The sequence below is a fragment of the Babylonia areolata genome, chromosome 3 (genome assembly GCF_041734735.1).
Source record: "Babylonia areolata isolate BAREFJ2019XMU chromosome 3, ASM4173473v1, whole genome shotgun sequence".
Taxonomy (NCBI): domain Eukaryota; kingdom Metazoa; phylum Mollusca; class Gastropoda; order Neogastropoda; family Buccinidae; genus Babylonia; species Babylonia areolata.
In genome coordinates, this window is record NC_134878.1 from 54,071,070 (window position 1) to 54,084,404 (window position 13,335).

At 39.0% G+C, this 13,335-nt stretch overlaps 1 protein-coding gene across 1 annotated transcript; it reads left to right on the forward strand.

Moving 5' to 3' along the window:
• Nucleotides 1-1,978: 1,978 nt before the first annotated feature.
• Nucleotides 1,979-12,809, forward strand: LOC143280113 (metalloendopeptidase OMA1, mitochondrial-like). The gene is made up of 8 exons (XM_076584662.1): nt 1,979-2,750; nt 3,258-3,486; nt 4,217-4,396; nt 4,710-4,817; nt 6,454-6,582; nt 7,394-7,468; nt 8,810-8,962; nt 9,167-12,809. The coding sequence occupies exons 1-8, from the start codon at nt 2,377-2,379 to the stop codon at nt 9,338-9,340; spliced, it is 1,422 nt and encodes a 473-aa protein (XP_076440777.1). The 5' UTR covers nt 1,979-2,376; the 3' UTR covers nt 9,341-12,809.
• The last annotated feature ends 526 nt before the right edge of the window (nt 12,810-13,335 follow it).

Here is a 13,335-nt window from a genome sequence, read left to right on the forward strand (position 1 = left end):
ACTCAGAGCACAGCACAGCGATGTTCTGGCGGCAAAAGGGGAGTCTTGCACTGACCTTGCCTTGCCTGACTGGAGGCTTGACCAAGAGATAGAGGCCACCATCAGCCTCAGAGTTCCTGGCATCACCACCAAAGACCAGCAACCAGCTACTCTCAAGATCCTGACTCTGGCCATGACAGAGGAGTCCTACCCAGCCAGCTCCTGGACCCATGTATACACGGACGGATCAGCGGAGGAAGCCACACACAACGGAGGCAGTGGTGTCTACGTCAGATTTCCCGAAGGAGAGCACAGCAGCATCGCACTCCCTGGAGGAAAGCTCTGTTCCAATTTCAGAGCTGAAGTCCTGGCCATCAAAACAGCAGCAGAATTCCTCTCCTCCTGTGGAAAGCCCCTTGGCAGCATCTCCATCTTCACTGACTCCATGTCCACACTCCAGGCCCTTGACTCCCCTGATCCTGGTCCACTGATCCAGTCCCTTAAGGCCTCCCTCACAACCCTTACCCAAACAGCCCCAACGACCCTCCAGTGGGTGCCTGCACATGTAGGCCTCCCAGGCAACGAGCGTGCAGACCACCTTGCTAAAGAAGGAAGCCAGCTCATACAGCCAACCATTCCTGCCACGTATGAGGAAGCAAAAACTCTCCTCCGCAGCAGATTCCGAAGAGGCTGGGTCACCCTGAACGGAGGCTACCAGGCACACCAAGATCCCATCAGGACACTGGAGAGAAGACACCAGACTACCATCTACCGCCTTCGCACAAGACACTGCGGCCTCCGAGCACACCTGAAGAGGATTGGAGTGGCAGCCACATCCCTATGTGACTGCGGCCAGGCTGACCAGACCCCACCCCATATTCTCCAAGACTGCCCCCTGTATGAGAAGATGCCGCGGCAGCAGTCCCGGCTGGCCTGGGGGTGCGGACCTCAACACCAAGCTCTGGGGGACGGCAGCCGATCTTCACCGGACGTCCGAGTTTGTGGCATCCCTCGGACTTCGACCCTGACTGCGTAGCTGTCGAACGCAAAGAAGAGGAAGAAGATTGAGAAGAAGTTATCAGTGACCAACCAACAGAAACACATATCATGGCGATTAATAACAGGAAAAAAAAACAACCCCCCAAAAAACAAACAAAACAACAACAACAACAAAAAAACAACAACAACAAACAACAACAACAACAAAAACAAACAAAAAAAACTTGCAAGTAAACTGTTTGCCTGTCTGTCGATCCGTCAGTCCAGGCTAGTACAGAGCGGAGAGAGAGAGAGCCGGAGAGAGAGAAAGAGAGAGAGAGAGAGAGAGAGAGAGAGAACACTGAACACTGACCGCCGAAAATGTTTAATGTCACTAAATTAGCTGTAGAGCTCTAGTGACATAGTACGTACAAATCAGAACAAAATTCACGTGGTGCAAAACACTGAGATAAAATGGCACAGAAAGGAAAACTCACCGAGTGACACAACTGAAGCAGAATAAACTACTCAGTAAGGAACTATGATATGCGACACTTGATTTAATTGGCACTTTTAGTTGTCATTAGCTTAAAAAGTCCATGTGGCAGGGAGGTACTGCGGTGCCTTTTTTCCCCAGTCGTTCGTCTCCAAGGTTTGAAAGGTACACAGGGGAAAAAAAGTACATACAATCCACATGATAACCATTTTAGTATGTGACATCGACACACTGACATAAATGATATCAATACGAACACATAACAAAGTACATTTAAACCATATTATAATTATTTAAGGCTGTAATATCGACACACATCATATCAAAACGAAGAGAGAGAGGGGGGATGGGTGGGTGGGGGAGATCATAAGAGAGAGAGGGGTGGCAGGGGGAGAGGGAGAGAGAGACGCACACCACAGACGCACACTGCTTGTCTTAAAGTCCGTGGACGGTCACATTTTCTGGAGCGCAATCTGAAAAGTTATCGCCCTTCCACCCGCTATGTGCTTTGACATGAGAGTGGTCTGTTCACTGTGGGTTGACTCAATACGGTCGCAGTTTATATATATATACATTAAAAGTTGATCCAATCAATACAGAAAAAAGTATAATCTATTTTGACTATGTGATGCTGCGTCGTTGACAAGTGTGTCATCAAATGGCACGAAAATTCTTGGTGATTGTTGATAGCAAATGACTGCTCTTAAATTTCCAATGTGTCTGCTGACAAGTGACATGTGCTTGTGTGTTGCAATGACCTCTCGCTAATGTTGATAACGACAGACAATACACAAACCCCAAGAGAAGGTTATGCTGTTGTGTTTCATCAGTGTGGAGTGACGAAGACGTAAATTGTTCTTAATTTGTGCGATGAAGCGAGTGAAACAGCGAAGTCCTTGACACAAGAACAGAAAAAGAACAGAATGTCGCTGACGAAATATGTCCAGATGTCTTACCGACTCGGACGGTCGAAATTCATTTCACACGTATTACCACCTATTTGTAGAACGCTTGGTCGTTCAAGATCTTCATTTTTACATGATGTGTCAAAAGCTCACCAGTCTGCTGAAGTGTCGCCATCTTTACAAACACTTCACTGTCATAGATCAAGGCCTTATCAAAAATGTTCAGTGACACTGACAGGACCTCTGATACCAAAACATTATCAGACAAGCAAAACAGAGACGGTTTTCAACCAGATCAGAGGTTTTCACATCACTCCAAGGCGGAATATTCCACCAGTGTTCTGGATCTTCATCAAACCAGTTGCTAAACTTGGAGCAATATTATCAGGAAGGTATGAAATGAAAGCAGTCAATGAGTGTGAAAGTACAAAAACTGAAAAAAGAAAAAAAGGAATGATGCATTGTTCAAGCCAGTGTTTAATGTATCAAAATTCATAAATATAGCAGAGTTGAAACTATGGAAGAAACTTAGCACTTAAGCACATTGATATGGTTCAACTAGAGTTTTTTCACAACCATTATTATTGAAAGTAAATTGAACGCAGAATGTATTCAGAATAATGTTTATTAAGTGAGATTACAAGGGAGTGTTGTTAAAAGTGCAGAGTGAGTTAAGATCTGTTTGGATTTTAACTTATTCAAGTTATTGTGCACTTGAGCACTGAACTAACCAGTACACATGAGAAATTGTATCCCTGTTCCCAATAAGGATGAAAAAAACTTTTTAAGTCTTTGTTAGATTTGAAGGAATTTCATGATGTAACAGGAAAACTAACATGTTGATGGTCGTTGATTTTGATTTATCTTTTACATCAGGGGTTTCTTCATGTATTTTGCAGATCTGCTCGGAAATGGTGGCAGTCACTATCAACCAAGAAGCGACAACATTTTTGGGTCAAAGTGCGAGAGAGATGGTACATGATTCCTCTCATTGCAGTCGGATTGTCTGGTCTAGGTCTGCTGTACTACAGATCCCATGTAGAGGAGACACCAATCACCGACCGGCGTCGTTTCATTGCTGTCACACATGAACAGTTCATGAAAATTGCCACTGCAGAAGCTGAATCAGTAAGAAAAAAATTCCTTTCTTCAGTTTGTTTAAAGATAAGAATTTGATTAACATTTTTTGTTTTAAATTCTTACCACTGCGAGAATAGAACCAACTAGAGGAAAGAAGCAGTGGATTTTATATTAAACAAATAATACAAAGGGAGAAGTGAAGAAGGCATATGACAGAATTAAGTATACCCAAGTTTGTGGAAGTTCATGTATCTTATACAGTACTTATAATCCTATGTTTGACAGCTATCTCTTTTTCTCCTCTTCCTTTCTAGTCATTACATCTCTACTTTCAAAGTAGCACTGATCACCATGCAGCTGTTTAGTGAATGATTGATATTTGGATTATCACCATGTATGCTGTCATCTTCAGGTATGTGTAAAAACTGATTAAGATTTTTAAATACCTTATGATCATGTAATATTCTGTCTACTTCAAGTAGATTAAAATATTTCTTATAACTAATCAGCATTATATTATTTTGTAATTTATTCATTTAAGTTTTTTGTTTGAATTTAATACTATAAGAGCTTTTGTTTGTCACTTTATGGTAAAAAGATGAAAATTTTTATGATTGACCTTTGTGCATGTGTACATATATATAAATGTATGTATTTGTGAGTGCACATATGTTGTGTTCACTAATTTAATTGCCCTTTAGTTGTATGTGTATCCTAAAACTAAGATGAAACAAGACTCCATTTTAAAATAAAGCAACTGATTCACTGCTGTCTACAGCATCTGGAAAACTTCAAAGATCAGATGCTGCCTTCAGACCACCCATACTATCAACGTGTGGTGCGTGTGGGAAACAGACTGGTGAAGGCCAACCCAGATATCAGCAAACTGATGAAATCAGTCACCTGGAAGTGCTATGTCATTGATGATCCTACCACCATCAACGCCTTTGTGCTGCCAGTGAGTCTAGTAGACAGTAATGTATTCCATATGATAGGTGTGAAAAACACAAAATAGTGAACAGTGTTGTATAATACACTTTACAGCACAAATTAAACAAAAATTTATAGCACACACTCGTGCATGAACACATGCACACACACTCACACCCGTGCACATTCACAAATTACCTTTGACATAACAAGTTTTTAGTTTTTTTTATATGGATGCAACAGGCTTCAACTGTATGAAATGTAGCATAAATCTTGATTTGGTGTCTATATATATGTGTGTATGTGGTGTGTGTCTGCATGACTCACTGTTTGTGTTCCAGACGGGTCATATATTTGTGTTCTCCGGAATAATTGATTTTGCACAAAATGATGACCAGCTGGCGATCATAATTGCTCATGAAATGGCCCACGCTCTTCTGAATCATGGGGTATGTATGTGTGCTAATCTGATGATATTTTCACTGTAATCAGTCTTTTCCTTCCTTTCACCCCTTCTCTGTCAACACTTTGAGTTTGGCTGCATTCTGTATTGTGAAAAAAGGTTGTGTCAAATAAAATTACTGTTGCTTCTTTATTTGTGGGATTTCAAACATGAGATTACACTGATGGATGCATGATATTGATAAGCTCTACTTTCACATGGAAATAAGGCAAAAGGACTCTGTTGCTTCTTTATTTGTGGGATTTCAAACATGAGATTACACTGACTGATGCATGATAAGCTCTACTTTCACATGGAAATAAGGCAAAAGGACTCACTTTGTGATTTGTTCAGTGTATATTGAAATTATTACATGTTTATGATATTTTGTGAATATTTCTGCAAAAAAATCTCAACATTGAAACAAACAAAAAAGGAACAATAGGCCTTGGTCTCTTTATCAGAGTTATCTTCTAAATCATTTTTCAAGTTTTTTCACTGTAATCTTCACAATTCTCTCAAACAGTTAAAAGGACTGCAAGTTAGAGACTGTTGTGGCATTGCCTTTTTGAAGAAGACCAGATCCAGTTCTCGGGAGAAAAATGATTTCAAGAGAACTGTATAACTGAATGAGTTAGAAAAGGGAAGAAAATCGTTTTATGAGCCTGAGCCTGTCGATATCAGTCGGTAATTATCTACTTTCAAAAGTGGGTACAAACGTTTGATGAAATACTTCAATTAATCTAACAGAGATAGGTGTCACAAGAGGCTGCAAAAGCTCTCTAAGTTTCGGTTTGAAGGTGTCCAAGAGTGCGGACAGATCCATATACACCACACCACATCTGCTGGGGTAAAAAGGTGCCTGACCATCACATAACCAAATGTGCTGTTCAGGCCTTGAGAGCCTATTTTAGATCTGAAAAGGAAAAAAGGTTAAAAGATATAGTGAATGGAAAGACATGTAGAGGGCAAAAAGATTGAAATAAAAACATGAAAGAAATTGGTTCATGCTCAGTGCATTCATGAACACCCACAAAGTATGCACACCAACACATGCATGGATATGCACATGCACAAACATGCAGGCACTCACAAACTTACACACATACACACACGCACACACACACACTCTCTTTCTCTCTCTCTAAATTACTAAATTACTGTAAATTGAAATGAAGAGACAGTAAAGAGGGTATTGAGGAAAAGATAACTGAGGAGACCAGAATCAGAAAGAGCAGATATGTCAGAACAGTTTTATAATATGATCTTTTCTTCTTTTTTTCTTACTTATGGGTTTCTTTTTTTGTTTTTTTCTTATGTAAGTTCATAAGAACTGGGAAGATATGTTGCAGTAAGAGAACTTGTGTGTATGTTTGTGTGTTTGTGACTGTGTTTATATGAAAGTATGTTTCCAGTGAAGCCAGTCAGTTTAGACTTATTAAAGATACGTTTGTCTACAATTTATGTGATTTTTTCTCTCCATGTACTTCTTTTGACTGAGTTCATGTGAAAGTGATTTGAGTGTTAAATAGTAGTTTCTTTGAATTCAGTGCAAACATTTCGAATGTCAGTTGCATTTTAACTATAAATGATATCAGATATTGTGTATTATTTTAATTGATATTAGTTGCTTGATTTGCCAGATTGAACATGTCAGCTATGCACAGCTGTTGGATTTCTTCATCATCGTTACCATGGCAGCAATCTGGTGCATTGTGCCCAGTGATGGCATTTCCCTTGTCTCCCAGTGGTTCTATGAGAAGTTCATCAGTGTAAGAACACTTTGATTATATCACAAGATTACATCACCCAGGATAGGGAAGAGATTGTATTTAGTCTTTTGGTCATGGTCACCATGATAATGGTTGTTGCAGTGAAGAAGAAAAGAAAAAGTCCAGTTGATTTTTTTTGTTGATTTTGGCCAACATTTAGCATATTTGTAGTTTTCTTTGAAATGTGTGTTTCTTATCTCTCTCTAATCTCATGCCCATTAGGAATGAAGCATTTATTTGCCCTCACTTAAGCTTACATGGACATGCTTTGCTTTATGTTTTGCAAATTCGCATGCTCTGTACAGTGTACTGATTCACTGGTTCTGCGTTTTGTACACAACTGGCTGAGAGAGACACTTGAGTGATGCATACTGGCTGTTTTTGATACAGAGTTGAACCTTGCAAATATCCATACATTTTCAGATGAAAAAACAAGAATGCTTCCTGGCCTTGCCAGACACAGAGAAAAAAACACAGTCTGTTCATACAATTCTCCCAAACTGTCAACTCCATCTGAGAGTCTCTTCAGCAATTTCAAACAAGGCAGTGACAAGTGAGGTTTTAAGAATGTAAATGGCTTGATTTTGAAGAAAACTGAAGCTTATGAACTCAGAGAGAAGACAAATTTCAACTAAAAATGAAAAGGTGCTCAACTTCTTTCTAGGTCTCCATAAGTGTGGTTCAGTTTTTGATTACTTGTTGGGTCTATGGAATATACATATTTTTTTTCTTTCTTCTTTAATGCATGTGTTGATGAAATATTGATTATTATTTAAGTGAGTGTGTGAGTGTTTCTTTTCTTTTTTTTCAGCTTATGCTGCACATGCCATACAGTCGTATGCTGGAGAAGGAAGCAGACAAAGTTGGACTGCAACTGGCAGCGAAGGTGAGAATTGTATTGTATTATTATATTGTGTAACTTGTTTTGTCACAACAGGTTTCTGTGTGTGAAATGTGGGCTGCTCTCCTTGGGGACAGTGTGTTGCCCCAGTGTAGCACCACCCCTTTTTTCTCCCCTTCTTTTTTTTTCTGTCTGCAAGTGTATTTCTTTTCTACCAAAGTGGATACTTCTGCAGAATTTTGCCAGGGACTCCCTTTCATTGCCGTGGGTCCTTTTATGTGCACAAAGTGCATGCTGCACATGAGACCTCGGTTTATCATTTCATCCGATTGGCTAATGTCCAGATAACCACTGAAGGTCTAGTGGAGGAGAATAAAATTCTGGCTGGTATAGTGGTAACAACACCAGGTGTCCCTGATGATCGTTTAATTTGCCCCAAAGGAAATCTTCTTCTTCCTCGTTCACCTCCCATTAGATGAGCAGCCTGGTGTCCTTGATGAAGGCTGCCGTCCGTCGCAGCTCCTCCAGGGTGCCGTACAGCTTGGCTTCCACTGCTGTCGGTGTTGGCCGATACTTCCTCCTGGATGCTGCATGCGTCCTACAGTCTTGAAGGATGTGGTCGGTTGTCATTGGTCCCTCACCACAAGGGCACTCTCCTCTCTGTCCAATGCCAAATTTTGTGTGCATGTGGTGGAGCAGGTGGTTGTGTCCAGTCCTCAGGCGGAAGATCTTGACCTGTTCCCGTCATTCCAGCAAATGGTATCTGTCTTCTGGGTTATATTTGGGGTGCTGGAGGCGCCACTTTATTCCTTGCTGTGCCTTGATGATTGTCTTGATTTCATTGTATGACACCAGTTTGTTGACCCCAGAGAAAATGTAGTGCCAAGATTACATCAGTATTCAGACTTTCCTTTTTTTCCACAGAAAATTTAATTGACAAAATGCTATTGTTTGATACAAGATGCTTTCAACAGTACATATGTTCCAAAAACAAAACAAAAATCAGATAACTGTTTGATTTGTGTGTTTCTCTTTGGCTGACACAAGTCCGTTTTTCTTATTCACCATTTCATCTCATTGACTTATCAGCCATGTCATGATTTCTCATCTTTACTTTATATCAAGGAAGTGCTGACAATTTTTTCTTACATAGCTGTTGATAATTTTATCAGTTTTTTTGTTTTGTTTTTTGTTTTTGTAAGAAGCATGTGGTTTAAAAAGAAAAGAAAAAAGCTTGTAAAATTTGCTTGCACCTCTGTAAGTGTGTATGTGTGTGTTTTTATATGCTGGTTTATGTACAATTTAACAATTATATGTACCACAAAGTAGGTTTGTCACATTTAAAAAGAAAAGGAAAACAAAAACTGAGAGTCACGTCATTTTTAGGCTTGCTACGACGTGCGGGAGGGCAGTGTGTTCTGGGCACGCATGGGCCTCAACGACAGCATCACAGCATCAGACGAATCTGTGCCAGAGTGGCTGTCCACACACCCCTCGTACGAAAAACGTGTGGAACTGTTTGATTTCTTGATACCAAAGGTTGGTCTCATTTCTTTTCTTTCTATTTGTTTGAAAGATTATTTTCCAAACAATGTAACAGATTATTTTCTAAATGTATTACTTCTACTGCAGTTATGGGCTGTAACACTGATGTTCATATAATATCGAACATGAAAAGACTAAGTCTAGAAAGCTGATAAAAAACCAAAACTAAACATAAGTTTGTATGTTTTTCTTTTTAAGGCCACAGAAATACGGGAAGATGCTAACTGTGTGGCCTTACCAAAGAATGATCCTCGAGAGGCCATCAAAGTTCTATCACTGATGGTGGACGAACATCTGGCAGCAAAGAGAACTGGACAGAACCTCTCCAAAGTGAAAATGCTGACTCCTGTGCCGGTTTCTACTTCTTCCTAGTGATCTTTCAGTGTTACCTTTGCTATTATTAGGGCTGACCCCCACACTCCTTCGGCTTCCACTCTCTCTTTTTTTTTTATCATTAAAAACAACACAAAATGTTTTTTGTCTTCTTACTGTCCTGTCCACAAGGTGTTTCTGAGCATTATTCTCTCAGGTATAAATTTGGGTATTTGTTTTCTTACTGTGCTATGACTTCTTTCTTACCGTCACATCTTGTTTTTTTTGACTGAGACTGTTCTTCATATAGCTTGTTTGTGTGTGTAATTCTGAGGTTGCAGAGAGTTACTTCTTACCCATTTTGTTTCTGTGTTACTCCTGAACCTTGATCTCTGACCATAAGATTTATTACATTTTCAGTGCCAGAGGAATAAAGGTGGTGGCAGGTATACATGTACAGGCGAAGAAGTTAAACATTGTGTAACATGGATTATAAATTGCCTGTGGCCATGGAGCCATTTGTGTGGCCATGATATAAAAAGTGTATCCTAGAGGGTGATTTTTACTTGGTAAATTCCAGGCGGCAAGTTTGATTGATGTGTGAACATTCTAAGATACTGACATGCCTTTACACAGACACAGAAATGAAGTCACTATGGTATGTTCTGATAACAGTTGTTAATGGACAGAAAAGTTAGTATGACAGATCAGATTGTCTGAAAATAGTGGATATTTAGAAACTGATAACTAGAAAGCTGCGTGGGATATTGCATTTTCGGTGGTTGAAAAAACACTAACACAAATGAACAATCTCCGTTTACAGAAACAGAGTATGATCAAATAGAACAAAACAGATATCAAGCTCAGAAATGTCTAGTTTTGCTGAAAGTGATTGTCAGTATTTTGACTAACATCACAATGTTCAGAACAGGACAAGTACCATTTGAGACCACTTTTGTAAGTTTTTTTTAAAAAGCTTCCGCTGACGTGCATAGAGTGAAATTTTCAGCTGATAGCTGCTGTTTTTATCCTCACATCCAAGCCCATATATGATTATATATTGTGTAAGAAATAATAATTATAAAATATATATGTGTGCTAAATCTTGTGCAGAGACATATCAAAGCAGGTGCACACCAGTCATTCACACGTTAACACATCTCTGATTCAGAAGGATGAAGATAAAACAACAAATACATGTAGATAGAAAGCTAGAGAAACTGTAGACTGGGAAGTGAGAGGAAAAGAGGAACTATGTCAGTATGAGTACATGTATCAGTATCAGTAGCTCAAGGAGGCGTCACTGCATTCGCTCAAATCCATATACGCTACACCACATCTGCCAAGCAGATGCCTGAACAGCAGTGTAACCCAACGCGCTTAGGCCTTGAGAAAAAAAAAAAAAAAAATAAGATAAAATAAAATAAATAAAGTAAAAAATAACAAAAATTACAAGAAAAAGGAAAAAAAAAAGAAGAAAAACTGATTAAAAGAAAAATAAAATGATGATAATAATAATAATTATTTAAAAAAAACAACAACAATAAAAGAAAATAAAAAATAATTAAATAAAAATAAATAAAATAACTATGTCAGAAAGATGTTGGTTTGACGACCAGACTTGAAAGAGCTGAGTGCAGAGTTATGACAAAAATAGGATGATTTTGATCATTAATATGGTGTTGGTGATAGAATTGGTGGTGATGGTGTCATATAGGATAATTATCAGTATTCTGTCAAAATAGTATTTAGCGTTCTGCTATTTCGACTCAGGAATTGTTTATATGCAGGATTTTTTGTTCCTTCCATTGGTGAAATAATGTCAGATACACACTATCTGGACACCACATGGACACCAAAACTATTCTTGCACAAGACATTGTTTGTCTTCAAATGTAATCACTAAAGTCATAACTCACTTGGCCTTTTTTTTTTTTTTAGATTACATTATTTGGAATATATTTTGTATGTATTTTTTATAATGTTTTCTCACTGTGCTAAACCACACGAAGATGAACATTTTTCATGAATTGTAGAGGTTTGTTCATTTTGTTGGCAGCTTAGTAATATATATATATATATATAACATGATAAAGCACTCATTCAGAAAAAAAAGTCAAGTACCCAACTGTATAGTGATACGTAGCTGAATGTTAGAGAGAGAAAAAGAGGAGAATCAACTGTCCAGAAATAAAAAGAAAAATGTGCTTGTCATTGCCTTCTTCAAGGGTGATGTGGAAGCATACGGTTCAGCTGGTGGCCTTAAATTAAATGATGCCATAATCAGCTCAATGATCATGGACAAAATACCTGAGAGCATCAATAGTTCACAATTATTCTAACTCCTTTCAGTATCTTTGTCAAATTGTTTTTTTGTATGTGTTTTTTTTTTTTCTATTGTTTTGATTCACTGGATTTTTCATCAGTTTACCCTCTCAAATGCTTTCTCTTTCACCGGTTTTGACTGTACAGTAGTAATGTGAAGTGGAGTGATGGGCTAGAGGTAACGCGTCCGCCGCGTAGGAAGCAAGAGAATCTGAGCACACTGGCTCGAATCATAGCTCAACTGCCGTTATTTTCTCCCCCTCCACTAGACCTAGAGTGGTTGTCTGGATGCTAGTCATTCGGATGAGACGACAAACCGAGGTCCCATTTGCAGCATGCATTTAGCGCACATAAAAGAACCCACGGCAATGAAAGAGTTGTTCCTGGCAAAATTCTGTAGATAAATCCACTTCGATAGGAAAAACAAATAAAACTGCATGCAGGAAAAAATACCCCTGCCCCCTCCCACCCCACCCCCCTAAAAAGGGTGGCATTGTAGTGTAGCGACGCGCTCTCCCTGGGGAGAGCAGCCCGAATTTCACACAGAGAAATCTGTTGTGACAAACAGAAAAATACAACACAATGATTATCTGTCACTTGGGTTGAAATGAATGCACAGTACATGACTCATTCATGTTTCTAAATCAAGGTTGGTGTTAAAACTTGATTGCTCAAAGACACCTTTTCTCTGTTGTACTATAATGCATCATGTGCATTATCTGTGCAGTCATATTCCCTGGAAAAAAATTTGAAAAGAAAATGAATGTAGAAATTCATGATAGTAAATGTATTTGCTGATAGTAATCCACTGTGACCTGTGCTTAGTGTGGCAGCTGCAATACATGAATCAAACAGAACATGATTGTGCTCTTTCATTCTGAAGAAAGTTCAGTCAAGAAAACTATGCAGAAACATGTATAACTGTTATAAAGCAACTGTGATATTTGCCATTGTATTTTAGTGGAGTGCTCTGAAACTTATTTTTAGAAAAACTTGATGTGTAATATTGTGTGCTGTATGACATTATTTGGTACCATCATGATCATGGAAGAATTTATTATTGATAGATTTCCTGTTCTGACAAAATCCAGTCACAGTGTGAACTGACTGCAGTCATTGTTATTTATATGTGATAATATTCATTCATAGAATCATGTACATGATACAGTACTTTTGGGTAATAAAACTGCGTGTGGTGTGTGATAAATAATCCCAGTTTTCTTGTCCTTGATTGTTATTAACTTGCCACCTTCTACTCCCTCTTTTACTTTTTTTGAGTTTTGACCACTTCACCCACTTCACTGCACATGAACACAGCAAGCACAAATCTGCTCCAAAACCACAGTTTCAGTTTCTCAAGGAGGCGTCACCTGTGTTTGGACAAATCCGTACACGCAACACCACATCAGTTGGGTAGATGCCTGACGGCAGTATAACCCAACATGCTTGTCAGGCCTTCATTGTATGCATACATATTTGTGTACCTATCAAAGTAGATTTCTTTTACAGAATTTTACCAGAGGACTTCTTCTTCTTCTGCGTTCGCTCGTATGCACACGAGTGGGCTTTTACATGTATGACCGTTTTTACCCCTGCCATCTAGGCGGCATACTCCGTTTTCAGGGGTGTGCATGCTGGGTATGTTCTTGTTTCCATAACCCACCGAACGCTGACATGGATTACAGGATCTTTAACATGCGTATTTGATCTTCTGCTTGCATATACACACG